Source organism: Stegodyphus dumicola, chromosome 8 (assembly GCF_044657685.1).
Source record: "Stegodyphus dumicola isolate Sdum_Otavi_A_Nest chromosome 8, ASM4465768v1".
Classification (NCBI taxonomy): domain Eukaryota; kingdom Metazoa; phylum Arthropoda; class Arachnida; order Araneae; family Eresidae; genus Stegodyphus; species Stegodyphus dumicola.
This window is the reverse complement of record NC_140775.1, coordinates 20760122-20786473: the sequence shown is the minus strand read 5'-3', so window position 1 is coordinate 20786473 and position 26352 is coordinate 20760122. Positions and strand designations below refer to the sequence as shown.

The following is a 26352-nucleotide window of genomic DNA, read 5'->3' as shown; positions in this document are numbered from 1 at the left end:
GGGATCCAATCGCCAAATTCTGAGTGAGGAGAATCATCATCCAACACCCTACTAATTCGGGCGCTACTGTAGAGACATTAGGTTTTCTTTTGAAAGCAGGAAAGATGAAAAATTAGCAACGCCTTCGCCGGGAATCGAACCACAGAACTTTGGAATACGCTCCCAACGAGCAGATCACCATACCACGAAGGCATGCCAAGAAGGCGGGAGAAATACCTTATAACTTAAAACACATGTAAGTTGCATCTGACTAAATATTTAACGAAAATATCAATTTGTCTTTTAGAAAAAATAAAAATGGAAAAATGTGTGTTCAGAAAGTTTATAGACACATGTAATTTTATGCAAATTGATTTGCAACGATCATCATGGGGAACTTGAACTTTTTGTATGATAATACCCTCATTTAAACCTCGAATTAAAAAAAAAACAGAAAAGATAATTTGAACTGCGTTAAGCATGCCTAAAGCTACGCAACTTTCTGATGCTGAAGCGAAAATGATTCTGAACTTTAAATTTAACAGTAGGTCTGTTAAATAAATTTTGAAACTTCTGAATCGATCTGTAAGCATAATTTATTGTGTAGTGTCTCGTATACTTCAGCCAAAACCACCTTCAGGAAGACCCCGAGTGACCCGAAAGACTTATAGTGGGTTACCAATCTTCATACATTAGTTTGATGAGCCTTCTTTTAAGAAGCCTCCATTTTATACAGTTTATTATTTTTATAGCGTAATTTAACAATATCTTAAACTCAGAAGGCATTTTTCTACAGCCTAGAGAGTGAAGAACGCAATGGCTGATGCTATATATCTTTGCATTATGTTTTAATTTTAGTAATGGTTTTAGCATTGCTTCCATCATTGCCTTTGCAACATCTGCATCCGCTTCCTAGCGGATTTCATTTGATGAGAAGAATTCACCCAAAAGATTAAATATTTTTCCTGACATGCTTGATAATTGGTAGCAGTTTGCAAAGAAACTGTTTTACATGGCTTTGGAAGTAAGCATAAGGAATTCTTAAAACTACTAACCCGATGACATCAGCCGCTTCATCCACTCGCAGAGAAAATTTGCTACACCTGATCTACTGATAAGCGTTTCTTTTACATTACATCGCTTATTTACTGAAGAAAAATGCTATATGACAAACGCATGCACCGTAAATAGACTATAATATATAATACCTAATCCTGTTATGAACATATTCCCTGAGTTTGTGCACGCTAATTTTGTGTAAGCGTGTTACGAATTGTAAAATTAGGCGGGTTTTTCAAGACCAATTTAACTTTTCCCTTTAGGACAAGTGAGAAGAAAAGTTCCGTCATTTGAATTACCAAAAACCGTTCCTAAGTCTATCCACAATTAATCAAAATTTTTCGTTAAATAGATTTTGATGTGCTTTTTGTTTCGCTTAACTACCTCCTTATTATCTTCTCGGATTTGCTCCTTTCTTATTGCGACTTGTTAAGTAAGTGTCAGTAGGCAATCGAAAAAATATATCCATCAGGGCAATAGTGATATTCCAAATTTTAAGCTTTTTTTTCTATTTCTCTGTTTATCACTCTGTCAAACAGGATTAAATTCTTTTATTTTTACATCGCAAATTTATCATTACTAAACAGATAAAATATCATTGATAGAACTACATACTTTATTACATTAATGACTGAAAAAATGACATTCTGATTGACTAAAACTGGTCTGCCATAACGTAAAACATTCTTACGTAGATGTTTGATTCCTTTACCTACTCTAAGGTTTTCGCAGAAATTTTACAGAGTTGCGTTATCAAGGTTATAAGGTATTTCTCTGGCCTTCTTGGAATGCCTCCGTGGTGTGGTGGTCTGCATGCTGGGCGCGTATTCCAGAGGTCCGTAGTTCGATTCCCGGCGAAGGCGTTGCTCATTTTTCATCTCTCCTGCTTCCAAAATACCTAATGTTTCTACATTGGAGCCCGAACTAAAAAAGTTGTGGATGATGATTCTCCACACCCAGGATTTGGCGATTGTGTCCCCTAAAAACCCCAGTCTTCCTTTAAAAGGGAGAGTGTATAAAGTATTTCTCCCGCCTTCTTGGCATGCCTTCGTTGAGAGGTAAAATTAATTTTTATAAACATAGACATCGAATCTCTGAAAAGTTTTTCCAGGTCTTCTCGTATAAGTGACATTACAACACCTTCCTGCATACTAACAAAATATTCAACAGTATAATAAAAAACTGAAACATCTTATTTCTGTGATAAACATTTATCACCATCATGCAATAAAAAGTGCCCGACCTAATCTGGAAATTAATCTGAAATGTCTAGTTGTTCTTACTATTTATTTACAAAGAACGTTTTAAACTGCAAATTTTAACCACTGTAATTCAAAGATTTTATTACTGTGTGCAAAATGTTAAATGTATGTTAAAACATACATCTCTTACGTGACTTATCTAAGAAAAACAGTAAAATTAGTAAAAATTAAAAAAAATATAAAAACGTCATCCTCGAAAGCTTCGATTTGGTATTTCAGCCCATCAGGAAACAAGTACAAGTAGAAGTGGACAAGGTACCAGAAATTCACTATCGTTCAAACAGGTATTGTCTAATAGTACTAACATGCAGCCCAACCCAATTTTGATGGAGACCACGACATGGGACAGATTCGAGAATCTCCAACCCCTCTCATCCTCCAAACCACTCGAGAGAACTTTGGGCTGGCCAGTATTTAAAGTATCCCCGGTCACAACAGTTAACAGACACGCAACTATTCATTTCTACATTTTAAGGCGCGAGGAAGGAGAAGTGTGTTAAGTCCAAAACATATGTTTTCATATATTTCGTGTTATAAATAATACGATTACATCGCGCTTCCTCTAACAAAAGACGAGCAGTCTGCAAAAGATGCGAAATCAATTTTGCAAATTCTTGTTCAGAATTTAATTTTTAGTCCTCCCCCCGATTTTGATTGTACACTGTTCCTTATTCTAAATAAGAAAATTGTTGATTTTTTAAAATTTTTTTCTGGAGCGGTCGAGGATTCCTCGTGAAGCATTTAGGTCTCTACGGAGCACAGTTTGTGAACAGCTTTTCTGGAGTCTTTGCTGCGCAAATTCAAAGTTGTGTATTTCGTCAATTCTGAGCAAAGACTAAAATGCAAATAACGTATTTCATATGGGATGGAGGCCACCAGAGGCCGAGCGGTAACATCGTTGAACACTGATAGTGCGACCTGGGATCGAATCGCGGCGAACGGACTGGCAGCATGGTTTGTTTTCCACGTGTAACATGGATACAAGCCAGTTTCTCTGGGAAACTCCTCTTCGAAGGCATCCCTTTTCATAGGCAGATAACTGTCGATCTGCTTTGCCTTAATCTATTAACCCAAACCTAATCATCCATCTGAGATGAGCGTCAAAAGTTTTCCCACATGAAATTAGAAACACCATTAGCAGAAGAATTTTAGACTTTCCAAGCTTGTGTTTTGACATTACACAAAATGGTCAAGAAATGTATGAATCCTTTCTTATTTTGAAGTTCAATATTCGGCATTTTAATACTTTGGCCTAGACATTCTACGTAAAGCCTGCTTTCATACATTTCCGGTAATATATTTATGTAACACTGAGGTTTATTGTTTATAAAACTGTAGTTTGCGTATCTTCACAAGATAAAATATAACAATCAGATACTAGTCCCTTTTTTTAGACTCATTTATTACAGCTTTGAACATCAGGTGTTACAAATCCGAAATACGGTCTGAAAAAATCACAGTTGTTGCGATTCGGTCCAGATCCCTTTTCTTTATTCTTAAGGCTGAGGAGCTTAAACTGAGGATCACTTTTGGAATATAGAGGCCATGACTCGCTTGGTTTCCTATTTGGTAATAAGAGAAAAACTTATAGAGTTTGTTCAAAAGTGTAAAATACAAAAATTATATATGTATATGCTTATAGCATATAAAATACTTAGTTTAAATTTTTCAGAGCAGTTTGTCATTGCGCAAAAGGTGACATAAGTGATATCGGAAATCAGCAAAACAAGCGCAGTACTTTTATCTTCCATATAGTAATAGCACCTCTTTTACAAGGGCAAGAAAGAGTGGGCTAGTAAGTTTTTTAATCACATTTCCACAATTCTCAGTGGCAACTAGATTGTTAACGAAGTATCTGATACTTGAATAATGGACTTCATTTAGCGATTTCATTGTTATCTGTAAGCCGAGTATTTATGTTTTATAATAAATCATAAGCTTCAAGTTTCATGATAAAACTGTAGAAACTCGTTTGAAATATACTGAAAAACATTTTTCGTGTATAACATCTGAAATTCTTTATGCTTCTGATTTTGGCGGCCTATTTATTTTAAGGAAATTCTTTAAAAAGAAATAGCAAATTTCGGTAGATATTATCTATCACTGAAATTAGGTATTAGAAATCATCATCGCCTGAGGAGTTTCAGGATGTACTATTTCTTCGTTTAATAACTTAGGTCATATATTCAGATCACAGTATTCAGTGTAAAATATATAAGATTTACTAAGCAATATTTAAGAATACTGAAACTGTATTGTTGCTGGCTGTGTATTGTTTTGAACTAGATCATAATTTCAGCCATAACTATGAAAGAGTTTAGAGCAAAAAAATCTGAGAGCTCTGCAGATCTAAGATAAACCTAATAATTTCATCTTCCTCCCCAAATTCATTTTCTAAAAAAATATGATAAAAAGAAACCGAAATATTTTAATCACAATGCCATATTCATTACATTAAATTGTTGTAGTTTTAAAAATTAAATTAAGATATGTTTTCAAAGCTAACCTAAAAATCATTACGATGTTGGAGAGCGTAACATTGTAAAAATCAAAGAAAATGATGTTTATAGAACTCTTAAGATTAGAAAGATAAGAAATCCCAAACATTCAGATTACGAATCGAAACATAACTATTGTATTTAAAGAAACAGATTTATAAAAATAAGTGCAAAATTTAACAAAAGTTCTTATGCAACTGATAGAATGTTCATATCCTTCGGTAGTTTTAGATTTAAAGGCGACTTGAGTTTTGGTTTATTAGTTTGGTTTATTTAATTATGGTTTTGTTTAGATGGTACAAGTTAGTTTAAAAGGTTGAGAACCGCTGTTTTAGAACATATTTAGTGTGAACTTGATTAGCGTTTAAGCGTTTCCCAAATTAGTGTCCGTTATGAAAGTGTGTGAAGACATGGTAAATTCCTCATTGAATTTAAACAAGATGCATATTCGTATCGCATCATATTCAAGTTTATGATAATTTAAATTGAATGTTTCTTTTGCATTTGCTGTATAAAATATGCTTATTTCTATTTAGCGTAATTACTGCATCAACTGCTGGTTTTGCTGCAATTTATTACACTCTAAAGGCCTCACCAATAGCTGAATTGTTAAAAACCACTGAATACTTGTTGTTCAGTCTGATTTAGTTTCGATCCCTGGCGAATGGGTTGCCTGCATGGTTGGTTTTTGTAATTTATCCCGCAAAATAACGTGAATATGAATAAGCTTTCCCCAAGAAAATCCTCCAAAAAGGCAATCTTCCTCTTAGGCATATACAGGATGACAATTGTTGAACTATATGAAATAAAACTGTCATAACTTCTGAACGGTTTGCGTGATGAAGTTCAAACTTCGTGGTTGGCCGCAGGGCATGATGGCAACTAGTATGCGAATGCGCACGCAACTTGCTATTGTCACGGTACAGCGTGCCTGAGCGTATAGCGCGATTGAAAAGTTTGTCCACCCTCTCAAAAGGTGACTGTGTGGTGTGCAGTGTCCAATCACGGAATAATCGGTGCGATATTCGTTAATGGCACGGTAACTACTGAACGATACGTGAGGGTTTTGGAAAATGATTTCATCCCCATTATCCAAAGTGCACCTGATTTCGGCAAGACGTGGTTCATGGAAGACTGAACTCGCCCTCATTGGACCAAGAGAGTGTTTGATGTCCTGGAGGAGAACTTTGGGGACCGCATTCTGGCTTTGGGGTGCCCAGAGGGCACTGGAATGGGACTCGCTTGGCCGCCATATTCTTCGGATCTGAACACGTGTGACTCATTTTTTCACTCATGACTCATTTTGACATTGTCATTATTAAAGACAATGTTTACAAAAGTAGACCAAAATCCATTACTGAGCTGAAAACTTCCATTCAGGAGGTCATCGACAACATCGATGTTCCGACACTTCAGGGGGTCATGCAGAATTTTGCTATCCGTCTGTGCCACATCATAGCCAAAGATGGCAGGCATATCGAACATGTCATAACCTAAATCCGAATATCTATAATGACGTTTACATGTTAATTAAAGTTTGTGCCCTCAGCAGCTTTTAAAAAATTTACGTTTTATTTCATGTTGTTCAATAATTGTCATCCTATATTTCTCATTAATTTGAAATATTCAAATAATCTAATCTATCCTATAACACTATTACATTGTAAATAAAATCTTAACTCTGTTTTCTTCATTACTGTGCTCGTTTCGTCTTCAAGTACATTTCAGTGCATCAGAACTAAAAACTACATGAAGGAAAACTTTTAAACGTATGCGTACATAGCTATTTACCCGAAAACTTTTGTTTACACTTACTCATTTTGGTACTCACGTATTATCCCGTCGACTGCAAACCTATCGCTAAGCAGCGCGATTTAGGGCCAATTAATGTATAAACGTAATACCTGCGCTTACGTATGATGTAATTCCGATTGTTCTCGATAAATCACCTTTTTTATGAACAATGATATAAATTACCTATTACTGCTGTAATTGTTTGTCGCATTTTTATTAAATGATTAAAATTTTAGGCCTGCTTTCCACAAAATAGCAAACAATCCATTATTTTCGATGTTATGGAATCCTATTATCAAAAAAGTATGCATTAATGGACACGATATGGTCAGCTGAATACGGATGACAAAATAGGAATAGATTGGAATAATTACACGTCTGAAATCTGGATTCATAGTGTTCTAAATAGAGCTTCCGGTAAAATCGGAGGACCTAAGAAAACAGTAGAAACCGACGAAAGCCTTTTCACTAAGCGAAAAAAAAAAAAAAGAAGCATGTAAACAGCCAATTGCTCATTAAGGCATCAATTCCTTCGCATAATTACAGCCGCCGAGCGGTAACGTCGCTGAACCTCGGTGGTTAGACCTGGGCTCGATTCTAGGCGAATGACTGGCTGCATGGGAGTTCTCGTCGTTTTTTTTTTTTTGTGCGTAACGTGGATATTAGTCAGTTTCCTCAGAAAATGCTCCACGAAAACATCGTCTCACTTAGATAGATAGCTCTTGTGTAGTTTGCGGTAATCAAATAAAGCAAACAAAACCACACTTTTAAGAATTCCTTAGAAACATTTGGCGCAATTTTGGTGAAATCTAAGCCTTCTATGATTGCCGATTTTTACGACGGATGGGATAATACGTAACCTTATGTTTTTAAAACTTTTACTTTTGCCCGAATACTTACCCATTTTTGACAAAATTTGTCCAATACTCAATCAATTGAGAGCTAAGGTGAACTTCCTCGGGCTCATAATTGTGTGGATGCTTCAGAGGATCTCCAAAAACAAACTGCACTTCAGAAAAATGGGCCGCACCCATCCACGGGGCCCAACGAGTTGTACTTGGGCGATGGTCCCACAGGTAAAAGTATACGTTATTACCTTTTTCAGCATATCTCTCAGCGAAATAGACAGTCGGACAAAGCAATGAAAAGTCACCAGAAGCAGTATAAACTTGTTGGCGTATTAATTCATGCTGGTCTTCGGTAATGTTATCAGGTAAGTAGTGTTTCACCACTCCTTCTGTGTTAGAAAATTTGGCAAAGATTTCTCGGATCAAATCTTCACCAAATGTATTATTGATATGAGGATCTTTTTCGCCAAAGAAGCCAAAAGTATCTATGTATTTAACGGCTACCTGAAAAGGAAAGACGATATAAAAACGAAATAAATTTTATTGATGTAATAAATTCTAAAAAACAAACTAAGATCTCCATTCCATATTTACTTTTGGAATATATACATATATATTTTGTTGCTGGATATTATATATTTTGTTGCTGGATTGGTAGCAGCTGTTGAATAAGTAATTTACTTTGTTAAAAATAACAGTTTGATATATATATACTATATATATATAGCAAGAAAGGAGAAAAAACTAAAAAAGACCTGTGCGGTCAAGAATTTTGCGCATTGAGCTGCAAAATTTGGAAACAAGGCAAAAAGGAAATTCTTCATGCTTATTGCTTAAAAGCAAATGTGATACTGTGTTTCCGTGTAAAATTTTTTAACATTATGTAAAAATAAATTGCATTACAAAAAGTTTAAATAAAGTATGAAATACTTAACAAGAAAACTGGCAAATAAAAAGTGAATGTAAAACTCAAATCAAATTTAAAAGTTAAAAATGTTGATGAAAGTTTAAACAATCCTAAAACATTTAAAAATAAACACTAAAATTATTTAAAACTAAAATTATTTAAAACACAAGCAAAATTACAAAGAAGCGGTAAATGGTAAATTAGCCTAATTCGAATCTCATTACGGACTTATCAACGGAAAGGCACAATGAGTTTCGAATCCAGCTAATTCCATAACGCGTTTCGCCAAAACATGAAGAATGGAGACTGTACACGAAAAAACGTTTTGAGTATTAAGCAGACAAAAACATCTAATGTAACTTAAGTCTCAATTTTTCTGTTTCATTTCCCGACGCGACCGCTGGTTAAAAGTAAATGAGAAACACATTAATGGTGCAAGGAAAAAAAAAAAAAAAAAACTATAGAAACTGGCCTGGTAAGGCAATGTACAGAATAAAATAAATAGCGAATTGCTATTAGTCAACATATACATAATTTTAATATATATATATGATGAGTTTATCTGCAATTTATCAGGTATTTGTGTTGCGACTAATTTCGCTTGTCTGATATCAGACCAAGCCAACGAAATTCATCTTGGCAAGGAGACAAGATTGCGCCTGCCATTGGCAACAGCTTTGAACACCATATAGGAGACAGTAATATTTTGCTCAGTTCCGCCTCCAATTTTCAAGGAGAGCACTCGGAGGGGGGACAGGTCCGAGGATCTCCCATCCCTCTTCTCTTACCATAGGCCTCTCGAGAGAACTTTCAGCTCACCAGATATTTTGACTGTCCTCATGCCGCAGAGACATTGTACATTTACAAATATCCATGCCTTCTCCGGCACTCAAACCAGAGCCCTTTGGTACGGCAGTCAGAATCACTAACCAATATTTCTGTTCGGCGGCTTACATTTCGGTTTACATTTAAAATAAACAACAGTTTATTAATTTGTTCTTCTCATTTTCGAATTGCAGCTCAAATAACTTAAATTTCTCTCTCTATATAAATGTATATATTTTATCATGCGATACGTGTTGTACTTTCATTATAATTCAACATAAAATGTTAACTCTCGAATGTTCTTAAAGAGAAACACGTCAGTATAGAATTTAAAAGTAAAGCGAAGAAACGTTAGTTTGGAACGGATTTTGAAATCTACGTCACATTAAGTTTGAAGTTTGCCTAATTATACTTAATCTTTGAGCATATTATACTTTGGGAAAACCAAAAAGACTTATACAGTAATTCTATGAAACGAAACATGGAGATTAGGCTGGAGATGTTTTAAGTTCAAAGAAAAGAAATAAGGGCACCAAGAATGGATGAAATGCCACTTGCTCGACTGTCGTGTTTGTTTATGAGTGAGTCCTTTCTACTTTGTAAACCGAATCGTGATTTCTTTGGTAGTATGGATTATTTTAACTGGCATTAATACATTGTTAAAAGGTTAGTTTTTTTTAATCGGTTAATCAGTTACTGAGGAAACAAAAGCGGTATGAGTACCAATGTAAATTACTTCCGTTATATCGTTCATACAGAGTATTTACTCGAAAATATTTTGATGTAATACCTTAACCATGATAAGATACATATTTTATTTTAAGAGATAAAAATATAGTTATACTAGCTTTTATCCCCGGCTTCACTCCCGTTGATGCTCTTAAATAAGTTTCAACTCCGCGTGAATTTTAAAAATACACTCCGCGTAAAATTTCAGTAAATACTGTTCTTCTTCAATACCTAATAGGCCGCGGATATTTTGTATTTACGCGGAGTGTATGGCCCCAAAATCTAGTAAAACTGCTGCGAATATTTCATAATCACTGAAAAATATTTATGAAAGAAAAGCGAAAAGCCGAATATCTTGAAGGATTTTAAATAATAAATTAAATTAAACAAATAAAAATGAATAAACGCTTAATTAATAAATATTACGCTTTCATACCTTAACTACTTAACCGATCATCATGAAATTTTCAAGAAATATTTTTGATATATTAGGAAAGGTTATAGGCTATATAACGTTTATGTGGTTTAAGCCACGCGCCTACGCGCGAAGACAAACTTTTAATCGTTTGACTTATCGTTATGAAACTTTCAACATTTAATGTTTATAAAACGACAATCATTTTAAGCTATAAAACCTATTATATCGTTTAAGTTTCAACAAATAAGTTATATTTTATAGCCTACAACCTTTTCTAATATATCAAAAATATTTTTTGAAAATTTCATGATAATCGGTTAAGTAATTAAGGCGTGAAAGCATAACAAATAAACAAACTCACAGTCGCATTTATAATATTAGTAAGGATATTTATTTGGCCACGCAGTTATTTTGAGAAAGAAAGTCAATTATTTATTTTTTATATTCCATCAGAATTTTCTTGAAATAGTAAAACTGTTAATTAGAGCCTAAGGATACTGTTAGCGAACGTCGTTTGCTATCAGTTTGTTTTTTACAATATGTATACGAAGATGCCGAGTGTAATTTAGTATTAAGAAAATATAGTTACTAAAATTATTTTATGAAAAATAATGCAAACGGAGATATTTTCAGTAGAGTTGTCGTCCGGAATGCTAACACAGAAATTAAAAATATTCATTTATGCTACCAGAAATTAATTTCACCATTGAAGTATAGATGGCGCCAAAAGCTTAAGAGGTTTAAAAAACTTCTTAAATGGGAGAAGACTTGGGGGGGGATATGAAATCGTTCAGATTTAATCAGTACAGATTATCAATGGAGGAGATTGGATTGTGAAACATTTTACAGGACAGTAGATGAATAATATTTAAACTAATATGGAAACGCTATGTATCTTCTGTATATTCGAAAAGTGAAAGGATTTATAACGTAATTCTATAATAATAATATTTAATGCTTTTAATAAGATGTATCATGAATTGAATTAATTTTTAATTAAATTAATCGGATTAAAAAATTAAAAGTAATATTTTTAAGAACTGCATCTATTGCTTTTAAATGGCTTAGAGTGTTAAGATAAATAACAGACAGATAAAATTTGAAGGAAAAATACCCTATACCTAGCTGAAGAGCAACAGACTCGAATGAAAAGTGAAACGACACCAAAATCGTGTTTCGAGACAAATAGCCCTTTTTGGGGAGGAGGGGGGGAAGAAGGAAAATTTTATGAGATGCGCTAAAAATCAAAATTTATTTAGGAATGCCATGTAATAGTTTAGGACTTATTTCTTCCAAGTTCTTCAAGATGTGTTAACAATAACTCAGTTATATTTTCTCACTTTCTATACATACGATTTATAATTCAAACATTTCTTTAAAATGAAAGAAATAAATATTCTATCGAATGCCTTTTTGTTTGCTACTGTATTAATGATATTGCAAGATTAAGCTTTACAAGATTTACTTTTAATTCTTCTGCTTGTAATGCTCATATTTGAAAGAAAGGTAAATGTGTCTAGTACTTTGTGGTTTAAAATAGTGATGTAAAATATTTGTTTTGGAGAAGGATAACCCGGTAAAAAACTGCAGAAATAGGCAATTGAACTAATAAAAGTATAAATGGAGATCCGACGATGAAGTGCTAAAACTAATTTTGTTGTTTTTTACATTGCCTGTTCAATACTGTGTAACATCTGCTGTGAGTTCCATCTACTTAGCTATTAGAATTATAGTCTTAATAAGGTGTTATCCTTGTCTTAGGAGGTGAATTACCACCAACAAAATAACTAACCATCAAAAACACAGACACGTAATTAAAGCACTTTAAGTTCATTCTACATCACCACTTGTGGGAGATTAAATTAAACTATACAAACATAAAATTACCAGCCAATCTGGATCCGATTTCAGCTCAAAGCTTATAAATTCAACTATATTAAACTTACCTAGGCAGAGACTACAAGCTTACCCGGACCGCAAAACAGGGCCTAATTAAGACTTTTATAGACCCTAAGCGCTTGAAAGATTTTGGTGTGTCAACAATTTGACTTGAAAGATTCTGAAGAATCGGATGTCGTGTTACAAGAAGAACTGACTGAAATAAGCATTAATGAAGAACTTTAAGGTGCGGTTTAAAGGAGGTGTATCAACAATTCTGGCTTCAGAGAGAGTTAAATGTTACTCATCCTGCATTATAGACTGTCGCAAGACTGTTTTTTGTTATTTTTCACACTTTATATCTCAGGGGTGTCAGCGCTGCCGCCAAATTTCTTGAGGGAGAGGAAGACGGACTGGAAATTATTGGCCAAGGAGATTTAAGGTTAAGCATCACTAATTTGAAGCCAAATATTAAAAATTTCTCCAAAAGCATCAGCTTCATCCGTCCCATTAAAAGCATTGATTTTTTGTGTATTTATTTTATCTAAGAATCTTACTAGATTTGCATTTTATGTAATCTTGATTAACAAAGGTATATGAATGAAAACCTAACATGTTTTCTTTATTTTTAATATTTCAGTGTACTGTAAACTCTATCATAGTAAGCAGCTTTTTGTCAGCACAAAAACACGATTGAAATTGATGAATTTCTAAGAATTTAATATTAGGGTACGTTATAAAGCCGCTCAACCAGTGTAAAATTTCATCTGATAAAATTTTCAGCCTGTCAGGGAAATTTCGCTCTTGTCATGGACAGACGTCTACATTTTGCTTTCATCCGAATGTTTTGGAACGCCTTTGGTGAAACTTTAACCTTCGGTTTTACTCTGTTTTGGAACGCTCATTATATACATTACACTGCCTGAGTAGCTTTGGAACGCTCCTAGGAAGGGGTTTACGAAAAACAGAAAAAAATCGCAAATAGTCAACGGGACAAAAAATGTTTGGAAACCTCTGGTCTAAATTATTCAGAGCAAACCAGCTTTAGCATCTCCAGCAGTTTGATTTCTTCGATCTGCACGGCAGCGGTGCGCAAGCCCAAAATCTCCCACTAGTAAAATTCTATACTTTATAGTCAATTTGCTGGCTACTTAAAATTTACATAAATTCTGGAATGAGCAAAACTCTTGGCGAAAAGAGACAGAAAGGAAAGAAATAAAATTAAATAACGTTTCACATTTGGTACTATCTTATCAGGGAACCACATTTACCACATTTGGTAATATCTTATCAGGGAAGACAAATTCCGTTTGTATGTATGCTAATTGTAATATATCATGTATTACTCTTTAAATAGCAAAATATTTACCTGAAATGATCCTTCATCCCCATTGTTTCCAAGTAAGACTTCATTATCCTGAAAATTGCCTTCAATTATGGACACACGAGGATTCTTTGGCAACAGAGCATCTCCCCATTGTGGAATAAAACTTCTAGTAGAATATGGATCTATGCTGGCTTCAGCTTTAATCAGATCCATTGCATCAATTTCTAAAAAACAAAACATTTTACGTAACTAAAAGTAACGTAGATATACAGTACAAAAGGCAAAGATGGTTTTGATCAAAGAATTATAGTCATTTTAGATTTAAAACGCAGCTTAATACAGAATAATTCATGCGTGAATTTATATGAGATGACGGATCTCAAAGAGCCACAGTTGTCAGCGACGGTGAAGAGTTGATTATGAGAAGTTTATAAAATATTAACTAAGTTGCAGTGAAGATTAAAAGTCATATTATAGTATGTTTAACTACTTAAGTATTAGACGCTGAGTTATTAGAACCATATAGACAATCAGTTGACTTATTGTCTTGTATAACCTTCTAACTACAACACTCATAGCTCAAAGTAAAATTTCACTAACACACCAATCTGACTTTTATATAAAACGGAAAAAATATAAATAGACATAAACTCCGCTATTGCGGAAAGTTCGGAATAAATACTTAAGTCTAATTTGAATGGGAAATATAAACTAAAAAGTGTCTAATTAAGCCTTGATTCGGCCCTAAGTATTCGCGAAGCCGAAGCTGCTTGCCGAAGCTAAAGTTGATTAATTCACTTCAAAGAACGTAAAGCGCAGCAGAGTAGCAGTTAGCTTGCACTTGCAAAAGCTCTCTTTCAAACTCTATAATACTACACCTTTTTAACTCATTTACCTTTTGATGGGAGTATAGGCCAGCTAATAAGATAATCGGGTTAATTAACATAAAATCTTACATTATCAATGTTTAACAAATCATGTGACTGAAAGCATAATTTTCTTTGCCATTCGCTAAAGCCCTCTTCCTGCCAGCCCTAGTGATATAAAGAAACGTCAAGTTGTGCATTGTAAAAGTTTTCGAAAAATTACGGTAGTGTTTTATATCAAGATAAATTCGTGAACGTATTTCCTTCTCATTTGCAATATAAACTTGTATTATTCTGCAATAAAACATTTTAATGATGCAATAAACATCATATTTTAACCTTTTAGTTAATATGGTAAAATAATTGTGTATAGGTATCATGATATGTTTCTTATGGCATATTAAGGAAATAATATATTTTTTGAACGTAAATGATATAGGAAATAATATATTTTTTGAACGCAATATATTTTTTGAACATAAATGCCAATTAGATACCCATAAGAATGATAAATGCTTTTGAAATAAAATACTTGAAAATGATAAAGATAACCTGATATACATAATAACCTGCAGAAAAAACGAGAACGTCATTAAATAAATCGTGGTGCATGGGACCGTGATATAAGTAATGTTCAAGTTTAAAGGTTATTTAGAAAGTTCTCGGGGAAGGCACCATCTTATGACTTTCCGCATCTCCCCTTCTCAATTACGCAAGTTAACAGAGGCAAACAGCTTTTCTTCTGTTACTGTTTACTAACTTCTTTTTTTTAAAAGTTCATGATTTTATTGCGTAATGTAACTCAGGCTGTAATTCAGAGAAATAAGTCAAAGATGTTTGTTAATACGCAATCAACAAACTCAAGATATGAATTCCTGTGGAGGGAGCCAAATGAAACATAATCTGGATAAATGAGTTTAAAAATGAGAGGTGATTGATTGAAAATTGCACTTTGAAGCGTATTCTGTGCTTCGATTTATAAAATGAAACGTCAGTTGCATTAATGAAGACGTAGATATGAAGGCTATTAATAAATTAGTTACATTTCAGATATGTATAATGTACCGGGTGATCAAAAAGTCAGTATAAATTTGAAAACTTAATAAATCACGGAATAATGTAGATAGAGAGGTACAAATTGACACACATACTTAGAATGACATGGGGTTTTATTAGGAAAGCAATAATCTGATCAGAAAAGCAATAATTAGCATAACAAATTAAGACAAAGCAAAGATGATGTTTTTTACAGGAAATGCTCAATATGTTCACAATCATTCCTCAACAGTAGCTGTAGTCGAGGAATAATGTTGTGAACAGCACTGTAAAGCATGTCCGGAGTTATGTTGAGGCATTGGCGTCGGATGTTGTCTTTCAGCATTCCTAGAGATGTCAGTCGATCACGATACACTTGCGACTTCAGGTAACCCCAAAGCCAATAATCGCACGGACTGAGGTCTGGGGAGCTGGGAGGCCAAGCATGACGAAAGTGGCGGCTGAGCACACGATCATGACCAAACAACGCGCGCAAGAGATCTTTCACGCGTCTAGCAATATGGGGTGGAGCGGCATCCTGCATAAAAACGTACGTTCCAGCAGGTGTTTATCAGCCAGGCTGGGGACGATGCGATTCTGTAACATATCGGCGTACCTCTCACTCGTCACGGTAGCAGTTACAAAACCAGAATCACGCATTTCCTCGAAGAAAAAAGGCCCGATAACAGTAATCTGTCGGACATTTTTTGAGCTTTTTTTTTTTTTTTTTTGGTTGTAATAAAACCCCATATCATTCTAAGTATGTGTGTCAATTTTTACCTCTCTATCTACATTATTCCGTGATTTATTAAGTTTTCAAATTTATACTGACTTTTTGATCACCCTGTATATAATTAACAACATTACCGTCTATATTATATTTAACAATTAATTCCGTAAGTTGAAAAATTATTAGTTTGGTTAGGTTTATTACATTATGGCAAAGCCCTCGAGGGCTATCTGCCTTAATGAAGGGATGAGGACTTTTTAAGGGAAACTGGCTCGCATACACGTTACACATGGGGTAAACCACGAAAACGCCAATGCAGCTAGCCCGTTCGCGGGATTCGAGCCTCGGACCGAACTACTAGTGTTCAGCGACGTTACCGCTCGGCCGCTGGTGGGCGAAAAATTATTAGTAAATATACATGAAATTTGACAAATAACCTATTTAATTTACAGTAATCATTGCATGTACTTCAGTTTTATTGAAATTCTATTTAAGAATTTAAATCTTCCAAATTCATAAACATTTTATTAACGTTTCAGATGCCATTTTCGTCAGTCAGGAAAATTTTATGTGAAGGTAATGGAGTTTTAAGTTTTCATATAGAAACAAGGTGTGTTCCAAAAAGTTAAAAGCAGGCTTTGTTATCTTAAATATTGATTATGGACTTGCGGTCCAGTTTCAGATTATCTAGCAGTACAATGAAGAATTTTTTAAACATACTAAAAAAGAAGGTGGAAATATACTCCGTTAACATTCAAGTTCTTCTTAACGCAGATTTGAACTTTTACAAATTCTTTAACACTTAAATTACAGACGCTGCTGTTAATCATCACAATGAAATATTGTAAATTTTAATTAACCACTTGTGAGAGATTAATCTATGTTACTAAAGAAATATGCATTCTTCTTTTCAGATAGAAAATGAGATTCTCCATTTCGTCATAAAGAATGAAGTGAATGGTTTGATAGATTGCACAACAGCAGAAGAGTAATCATATCGAACGACAGCAATTTTAGTTTGCGCTGAATGTTAAAGGTAACAAAAGTGGCCACAGTTATCCTCCTAACAAAATGAAATTTACCTCTCGTTATAGTAATAACCTCCTGACTGGAAGTTATTTTAGACGTACGCAGGTACTGTGTGCGGGACACCAGAATTTTACCATTGGTCTAATAGGTATAATCCCATCCGACTAACTGTGCAGTTTTGATCTCTCAGACAGATTAATGTAACGTGAGACAAGATCTCTCAGTTTTAGGGAAAAGCTACCCTGAGGGAGATCAGAATGTCTCCTACCTCTCTTCCTCTATCATCAACGTCTCGAAAAAAGTTTCAGTGGGCACTATATTTTGACTGATCCCTTGCCGCACAGATACTATGCGCTTACAAACATCCAAGCCTTCTCCGGGCTTCCAACCCGAACACATCATATTCAGACACATCCTAGCAAGGAGAACCACCCAGACCTAGGATGTCTAGTAGCCCATAAGACGGTTTTAAAGTCTGTCGTGCCAGAAAAGATCCCAGGACCCTCAAGGTCCCAGGCCCCTGATGGACCACCCTTATGTTATTTAAGAAAACACAAAAAGTGATGCAAATTTATTACATTCTGAAGGATCGTATTACTATTTTCGTTTTTGTTTAAAATTCGCCTATAATAAACTATTTTGATGATATTCCATCGTACGATCATTTCAGAGTGCATTATGTATGAGGTCCTCAGGAAATAAAATATGAAATTACTGGACTATCCACAGCAACTTAAATAGCTAAAAATAAAAGAATAAATGGAGTTTCAAACTTCTAGCAGATATTCGAGAGAAAAAACTTTTAGGTGACCATCTAAATTCAGGATTTTGGGGAATGCATTTGGGAAGTTACCATTACAAACAAAATTTATCTATTTTCCAAGTTAATGATTTCTCCGTGTTAGACAAAAGAGTTATCGTTATCGTTATTTAAGTGTAACTGACCGCTTATAACAGTATTTAGGCATATCTTACAAACGTTTGGTCAACTAATTGAAGTGATAGTAATATTTTGCTGATTTGAAGTTTTAATCTGTGGATAATAAATACCAGCTAGATTCACAGGGAGAGGGAATCAAAACGCTTCCCAATTTTGGTATTGGAATTAATTTCATAAAGGTCGGCAATTTATTTAAAAAAGCTTTGAAATGGACGTACTTTCAGCTATAAAAATGTTTTCAATAAGGCACATACTTATGTTTTGACATTTTAAAATTTATTTAACGTTTTTTAAAAATAACGAAATGTAACTTTTAAAACCATCTTCTGTTTCCTATATTTATAATAAAAAAGTTTATACTCGTTTAAAAAAATGAAACAAAAATTGTTTTAAGACAAAATACGATAAAATTAAATAGAAGGATTTAGTTAAAAATAAAACATCACTTTAGTGAAAAGTTTTCTGACGTCCATAGATTACGTTACGAACATTGGTACGCAATCATTTTTTATTTGATTACGGCGACGCACACAAGGGTGTCCGCCAATGAAAGGGATGCCCCTTGGAGGATTTTTAAGGAAAACTGGCTCGTTTTCATATTATACATGCATAACTGCCCAGATAGTATAGTGGTTAGGGAGTCTGACTGCGATGCCGAAGGCCTGGGTTCGAATCAAGAAGAAGGCATGGATGTAAAATTGTCCATCTCTTCATAGGACGTAACGGTGGCCGTTACCTCCTATGAAGGAACAGATAGGACTATATGAACGGTTGGACCTATTAGTTGCCTGTGCAATAAAATGTCCATCACTTCTGGCCTTAGGAGTGGCCAATGCCGTTATTGGCAAATGCCCGCCATTAGAAAAAATTATATATTATACATACATAAGACCATGAAAACGCCTAAGCATCCGTGCCTGTTCGCCGGAATCCCGGACCGCACTACCACTAGCGTAAAATAATAGTGTAAAATAATCGACACAATAGCAGCACTTGAACAAGATCTCTGCCAAACACAATAATGACAATTGCAATACACAATCAATCATTAGTATACACACGTCCATCATGTTATTTGCATTTATTATAATTATACTCTGTGCTTACATAGTATTTTGCTGAAAGCCTTATATGACTATTTATGCGTTATTTGCATTTAAATTAGTTATTTTATATATAATTAGTTTTTAATGCTATTAATGCGTCTGTTCTTTGTATTTTTATTTATATTTTTATTCTGTTTTACTTTTATTGTAGTTCATTTATGTATGTTAATAATTGTAAGAAGTCTTTCAGCTTCTTTAAATCTGTATTTTTTTTATGTTTATTTATGTGTTTATTTATATGTTTACCTATATATTTAATTGTATGTCTATTATTTATATGTTATGTATTTATGTATGTATATGTCCACCATCATCTGAACGCATGTCAAGAATATAGCAATGTACAACGAATATGTCAAAAGAGCGCTTGTATGACAATATATGCATTACGTTTAAAACTAAATAAACTCCCGATTCGGCCCTGGGAGGACGTGGGACACATGCCTGTTTACCTATGTTATACATCAGGCGTCCCTGTCCTCCATCACCTACCTACCTACTACCACTAGCGACTTCACCGTTCGGCCTCTAGCAGGTTGATATGAGCCTGTCATGAAAAGCTTTGGTCAATGCTTTTCATGACAAATTATTAGATTATAATTATGATGCTGTAGAGTCATTAGGTTATTTTTAAAACAAGAGAGATGAAAAAAAAGCAATACCCTCGTTAGGACTCGAACCACGGGCCTCTCGAATACACGCCGAGTGTGCTGACCACTACACCACGAAGGCATGCTAAGAAGGGCGGAGTAATAAAGTAATAAAACTGCATCTGAAAGCTTTTTTAACATATTTTAGCATTTGAAAACTTACAAAATATTTGTGTGAAAGTGACATAAGTATGTTAAATATCAGAAAATTATTAATTGAATATAATTACCTACTAGTAAATCCCAGATATATATTACTGAATTACAGCAAATAGAAGAAAAATCAATTTGGAATAACCCAAATTTATTTATTAACGAACATTTCAAGAAAAGTGACAATGTTTGCCTTTTTAGCATTGATCAAAGTAAAAAATTTCAAACTTTGAAATTGAATATCTTGTTCATGTCAAACGAGTCTAAGAACAAATGTTTAATGAATATAACTATATGAACAAGGGGACCGTAAAAAGAGTAAGGATTCTTAAATTTTACAAAAATAACTTTCTGTGTAAAAGTCCACTACATGAATATTTATATCATTTGGAACATGTTTTTTACTGAGAGTGCATGTCTACGAGAAATATGTGCGAACATAATGGCCGCCAATGATACATTTTAGAATTAATTTTCAAGGATATAAAGCTCGCAGTCAATTCCTTCGAATGCATCTTACAGGTTTGTTTTGTATACAGTGAAATGTAAAGTTGTGGTCATCACTGTTACATAAAATGCTTCTGTTAAACTGTACCTCTTAAGCATTTCACAACTTCGCTAGGTGCCGTCACGATGGAATGCCTTTCATTTGCACATCCAACTAGTTCTGCCAGTAATTGACTTCGATCCAAGTTTTGTGTGTTGTTATCGGCATTTGTGTATGCTGGTGATCCGCTTTCCATAATCTGTCTCTTATAAAGTCCGCGAGCTAAAGGTGACACTGACAGTAGCCCTGCAGCAATGGATCCAGCACTTTCTCCAGCAATCGTAATTCTGCTCACATCGCCACCGAAAGCTTCGATATTCTCATTAACCCACTGAAGTCCAGTCAGTATATCCCAGATTCCTGTAAAATAAGACGGAATTATTAGATTCAGCTTTGCTTTGTAGTTTCACATTAAACAGGAAATGGAAGTACCTCATTATCGAATAAGCATTGATGCAAGACGAAAGGGGCGTAATGCGTTCAATTAACAGAAATGAATTTATGCTCTACTAATATTAATACCGCTAAAACAATTTTAGTTTGGAATGCTTTATTGCTGATATGAGCTACCAGTTTGCTTCTATGTATTTAATTAACTTCCGCTAAAAAAAAAGTGAAATGAACAATATGATTTCCTAACTATAACGTTTTACGCTCTAACATTTTAAAGGAAAGTCTATCGGTAATGAAGAATTATTTTTTGATCCATATGAAATTTCAGATATAACAAATGCATGTAAATAACCATAAAGATACTATTTAAAAGCTAAGTAAGTTTTAGAAAGCTAGTATGTTTGCTTAAATTATTAATATAAGGTAATAATAAGAATTCAGTGCATTAAAGACGCATTGTTCGGAGAAAATTCAGTTCGGAATTATTGTTATTTCTAGCAGTGTTTATGTAAAATGTTACTCTTATATTTGAAAAAATTTCACGATTTTCATTTGAATTATGCGATTTAAATCGGAATGTATGTAAGGTTAAACTTTGCAAAGTGAATTTTCATTTTCTTTCTGATAATACCCATACTTTAAGCATGCATCATAATGTGCATTTTTCCAGCATCTTCATGCTGGAATCTTCTGCATGGCATTTTAGTCTCCTGCAATTAATTGCTAGACAATATCTTAGCAAGCTCTAGTCCATGGTTGTTTAAAAAAACAAGGGCCTGATTGGTCATCACAGAATAGACTCAATAACAGATGTGAGTTTTCAGACTTCCACGTATGGTAATTTTGGCAAAAGATATATCCACTTTGGTGAATACCTCATCAATAAAAAATACCCATCTACATATACCATCCTTCAAAATACATTTCACATTACGAAAGAGCTAACATAATATATATATCAAGATAGAAGAGAAACACGCCAAAGTAAAATATAAAATTAGATAAAGCAAAAGAGCTTGTGTTTGGCGTAGATTTTAGTTTTTTAGCTGTTATCTTATCAGGTTCAATGTTCCGTCTTACTTTCTTCGGGAACATGCAAGGACCTGACTCGGAACAGTGAGCTTACTAAAGCTATGTTCAATAACTGTGGGAAGTAGACAGGATACACAAGAAGGGTATACAAAACCCTTTATTTTTCTGTATTTACAATAACTTCCGTACTTCGGAATACAAAGACCCACTACTTGTGGTCTAAACGTAAAAATATAAAAATAAAAATAAACTCTTAACTTTGAAATAATAAACGTGGAAGATTGGCCTTATATTAACAGGAAGCCGTATGTAGTACAGAGAACTGCTAACACTACAATACGTTTAAAGTTATCAAGAGGATTAAACCTCTGGCCTGGAAGGCAACCAGCAACTGAGTGAAACTTCTAAGGTAAGCGGCCTGCTTCGACTAACTGCTTCCTCTCTCTCGCTTGGCAAAAAGCCACAACTTAAATACTTGGCGTTCGCCAGACAAACTTTTCATAAATACGTTAACGCTTATAATTCTGGCCGGAAGTAGAAAATAAGAAGTGATAGTAAAGATTTAAAATAAAATAAACATTAGTAAAACTTAAGATCCTTACAATCTGTTGCTTTGCTTAATTTTACGCAATATATACATGTTTAGTTTTCTCCATACACGATAAATCCGAAACTTGTATTGAAAATATAATTCATCTGTTCTTGTTTTGTTATTAATATCATGTGTCTTATGTAATCAGAACAAGCCCACGAAGTACAAAATAGCATCAGTCGATGGCCAGAGCCCATACATTCAAGAGGTATGGGCTCTGGCCTATTCCTCTTGGGTATCTTGGATCATACCTCTTGGATAGAGAGGTGATAATCAAACTTTAATTTCAATTCCACCCTCAGGGAGATTTCAATTCCACCTCAGGGAGAGCACCAGGGGGACAGGATCCGAGGGCCTTCCAGCATTCTTTTCCCACCGAAAACCTCTCGAGAGGACTTTCGACTCTCCACAGATTTTGAGTGTTCCATGACGCCACAGACAGTATACATTTACAAAGAGCCATGTCTTCTCCGTGATTCAAAACCGGGTCCTTCTATTCGGCAGTCAGCATCGCTTACCACTTTCCCATCTGGGTGGCTACGATTCATCTGACCAGTCCATACTAAATCAGTCATCTATAATCATATATTTATTTAAACAGGTGAGGCACCTGGATCTCATACCATGTCATTTACCGAATTTCACAGAAAACAAAATGAACTAGTTGAGTTTATATGTTTAATTTATCGGTAGTACGATTACTGAAAGCCTACTGTTTTTAAAGTTTGCCTTACTTGGAACTGACATATTATCTATCAATATAGTCTTGTTACTTTTATCCAGTGCCTGGTAATTTATTTATATAAGCAGAGCTGGATTAACCATGAGGCAAAATAAGCACATGATTAGAGCATGAAGTACTGAAGGCATCACAAAAAATATGCTTAGAGATTAATGGAAAGGGAGCAACACAAAAATGTTTTCTTTGCCGAATTAACCAAGGGATGTTTACTATAACTGAAAACCAAGTTTGACAGGGAAGAAATTTGGAAGACACAGGTGTTATACTAATGTAAATGTACGTAGTGGCAGCAGATCCTTTGAGGTGTTTAGGGTTTCTAAAACTCATAATGCAACCCCGTAATAAGCATATGATTTATTATACTAATATATCTCTAGTCACATTCTGCACTGAAGTAAAACTGCCAAGACTCACATTTATTTTCTATACATGTAAGGAAAATAAAGAATATATAAAAGATTAAATTAACGATTCAAATCAGATGATTCTTACGTAATTATGATGGTGTAAATGGAACTAAAACTCAACCAGCCAATAGTAATTTTACAGAAATATTAACTATCAATCACAATGCTTTGAAAACCAAAACTAACTCAGTCTGATTTGAGATTTCATCCTAACATTACGCACTTTCTTTCTACGCTTTGGCTTAGCTACACTGATGTCTGTTCGCTGCTGCTTTCTTTCTACAAAGTTATAAAAAATGTAAGCCTTTCGGAACAGGCATATTTAATGTGCCGATTTGTAGCCGTAACAATTTGCTGAAAATAAAACTGAAGATTTTGTCTGCCTTCGCCTACAATTTCCTAGTCATTATGTAACAACACATACGTAATCCAAATTCCTACTCCTGCTCTTGAATTACTTCTGACTTTGTTTTTATTACATACATACATACATACATTATCGACTGCATCCATTTCGAATGCGACAGGTGGAGTCACAAAAGAAAATTTACAGTTAATGCATATTGACCTTTTAATTTACACCTGCTCATAAAATCTGCGGTGCAACAAATATTTTTGCTTTCTATGTATGTATGTAAAAGTTGGGCCTTTTTTATTATTTTCACCGATGAATAAATCAGAATTTTCTGTATAGAAATTATAATTCGTTTTTTCATTTTTTTTAAATGAATAAAAATTTAGTAGTGATTCACCTTATTAATTTTAGTATAACTTTTAAAAATGATTTCCTAGAAAATGTTTTCATTATCATTATTGACCCAACAACCAGTAAATAAATTTTCCTTGTTTTTAAACTCATGATTAAGAGATGAAATACTTTTCATTGGTGAATCAAAAATATTCTGTAAAATCATTTACTGCACATTTTAATATACGAATGAATATGCTAAAAATGTACGTTAAAAATTACAAAAAATAGTTTATTAGTGGAAAACATTAACTGTTACAAAAAACTGTACTTAATTTAAAATAAATTTTATAGGTTTAGGTACAAGTTCTTTGACGATGTTAGATAGCATAATGTGTATTACACATTTTAAATGAATGAATTTCACTTCTCTGATGTTTAACACATTTATCGCTCCAGAATATTATATAAATTGATTGAAACATGAATGTTAGTTTTCAGGCTTATTCTGAAAGTATGCATAAACATAATTAGCATTTTATTATTTTTGTGTGCATTTTTTTTAACAAAGTTTTATGTTTTTTTTTTTTTTTTTTTTTTCGATGTGCAATCACCAGTACCCATCACAGCACTAATGAAATAATTTTACTGCATGCCCCGAACGAATAGCGTTGCCAACCACTTTGCTTTGTTTGTTCCATAATTACTTCTATTACGTTGTAATCTTGATATTTTCTATTTTCTTACCACGTTTATAAAGTCACGTTTGAACCTAAAGAGTTATTTTTTACGCACATTCTTGTACAAATGAGCAATGTTTCTTTCAAACATTATTCTCAGGCCAAATCTCAGCAAGAAGCAGAAGGGCTATGTGGGTCACTTTACGTAGTCAAATACACACAGAATGCGACCGGTGTAGCATTGAACGATTGTTTAAAGATCTTTGCTGGTACTTGTGACCCCCACCGCGCTACTAAATAACTCGTAGATGTCGGTTGCCGGTGACCCCCATGGTGACCAATGTGTTAAACATAACGAGGGTGACTAAGATTAATTCTACTACAACTTTAACTTTGAAATGTTTTCAAAACTTACCAACGTTTCCTGGAGCATCATCAGTGTTCGAAAACAAAAATCCGAAGGACCCTAGACGGTAGTTAACTGTGACCACAATGATATCTCCTAGAGCAGAAACCAAGTGGCCTTTGTAGAGGTCCATTCGAATTGATCCAAGGAAAAAACCGCCGCCATACATCCAGTATAAAACAGCTTTTGGATTACTTGTGTTTGTTTCAAATGGTGTCCAAATATTAAGGTACAAACAATCTTCACTTTTACCAGGTTTATCATCATACCAAGGATATGGAGCCTGGTTATACTGAATGCAAGCTGGAGACTCTTCTGTTGCTTTAATTGTATTCTCCCATGCTTCAAGTTTTCTGGGCTTTTTGAACCGAAATTCACCAGTTGGAGGCTTCGCATATGGAACACCTAGGTACTGATTTACTAATGTACCGTTAACATCAACAGTGGTCCCAGTAAGTTTTCCTAGTTTAGTTTCCACTACGGGCGTTTTTCCTGATTTGTCGGCTATTGCGAAACATTGAAAATATTGCAAAAGGCCACATAATATGCCAAGTCCTTGAAATAGTTTTTTAAACATTTTCTGAAAAAAAAAAGTTCTACGTTATTTCACATATTAAACTTAGTTTTTTATTTAGCAATAATAACGAAAAAGCTGGAAATACAGGCAGAGGTCCAAATGTCAAATGTATGGGTTAACATCAAAATTTAAATCTCATCGTTATTATTATCGTTATTTAAATCTCATCTCAATTAAGTTTCGCTTAGCAGAAAACCTGCAAAAGTGTTTTCCATAAACTTAGTTAGCAACCTCAAGCATCTTTGTCGTCACACG

The 26352-nt window shown here is 34.1% G+C and overlaps 1 protein-coding gene across 2 annotated transcripts in view; it reads right to left on the bottom strand.

Annotated features, from left to right (window-relative positions):
* Positions 1-3681: 3681 nt before the first annotated feature.
* The window catches only part of LOC118189431 (acetylcholinesterase-1-like), a 43904-nt gene continuing 21233 nt past the window's right edge, over positions 3682-26352 (bottom strand). For both annotated transcript variants that reach the window (XM_035360027.2, XM_035360025.2), the window contains exons 2-6: positions 25530-26100; positions 20629-20940; positions 13567-13748; positions 7493-7944; positions 3682-3862 (exon numbers count right to left, since the gene is read on the bottom strand). In XM_035360027.2, the coding sequence (XP_035215918.1) occupies positions 3697-3862; positions 7493-7944; positions 13567-13748; positions 20629-20940; positions 25530-26100 (1683 nt within the window). In that variant the 3' untranslated portion in view covers positions 3682-3696. The remainder of the gene's footprint in view (positions 3863-7492; positions 7945-13566; positions 13749-20628; positions 20941-25529; positions 26101-26352) is intronic.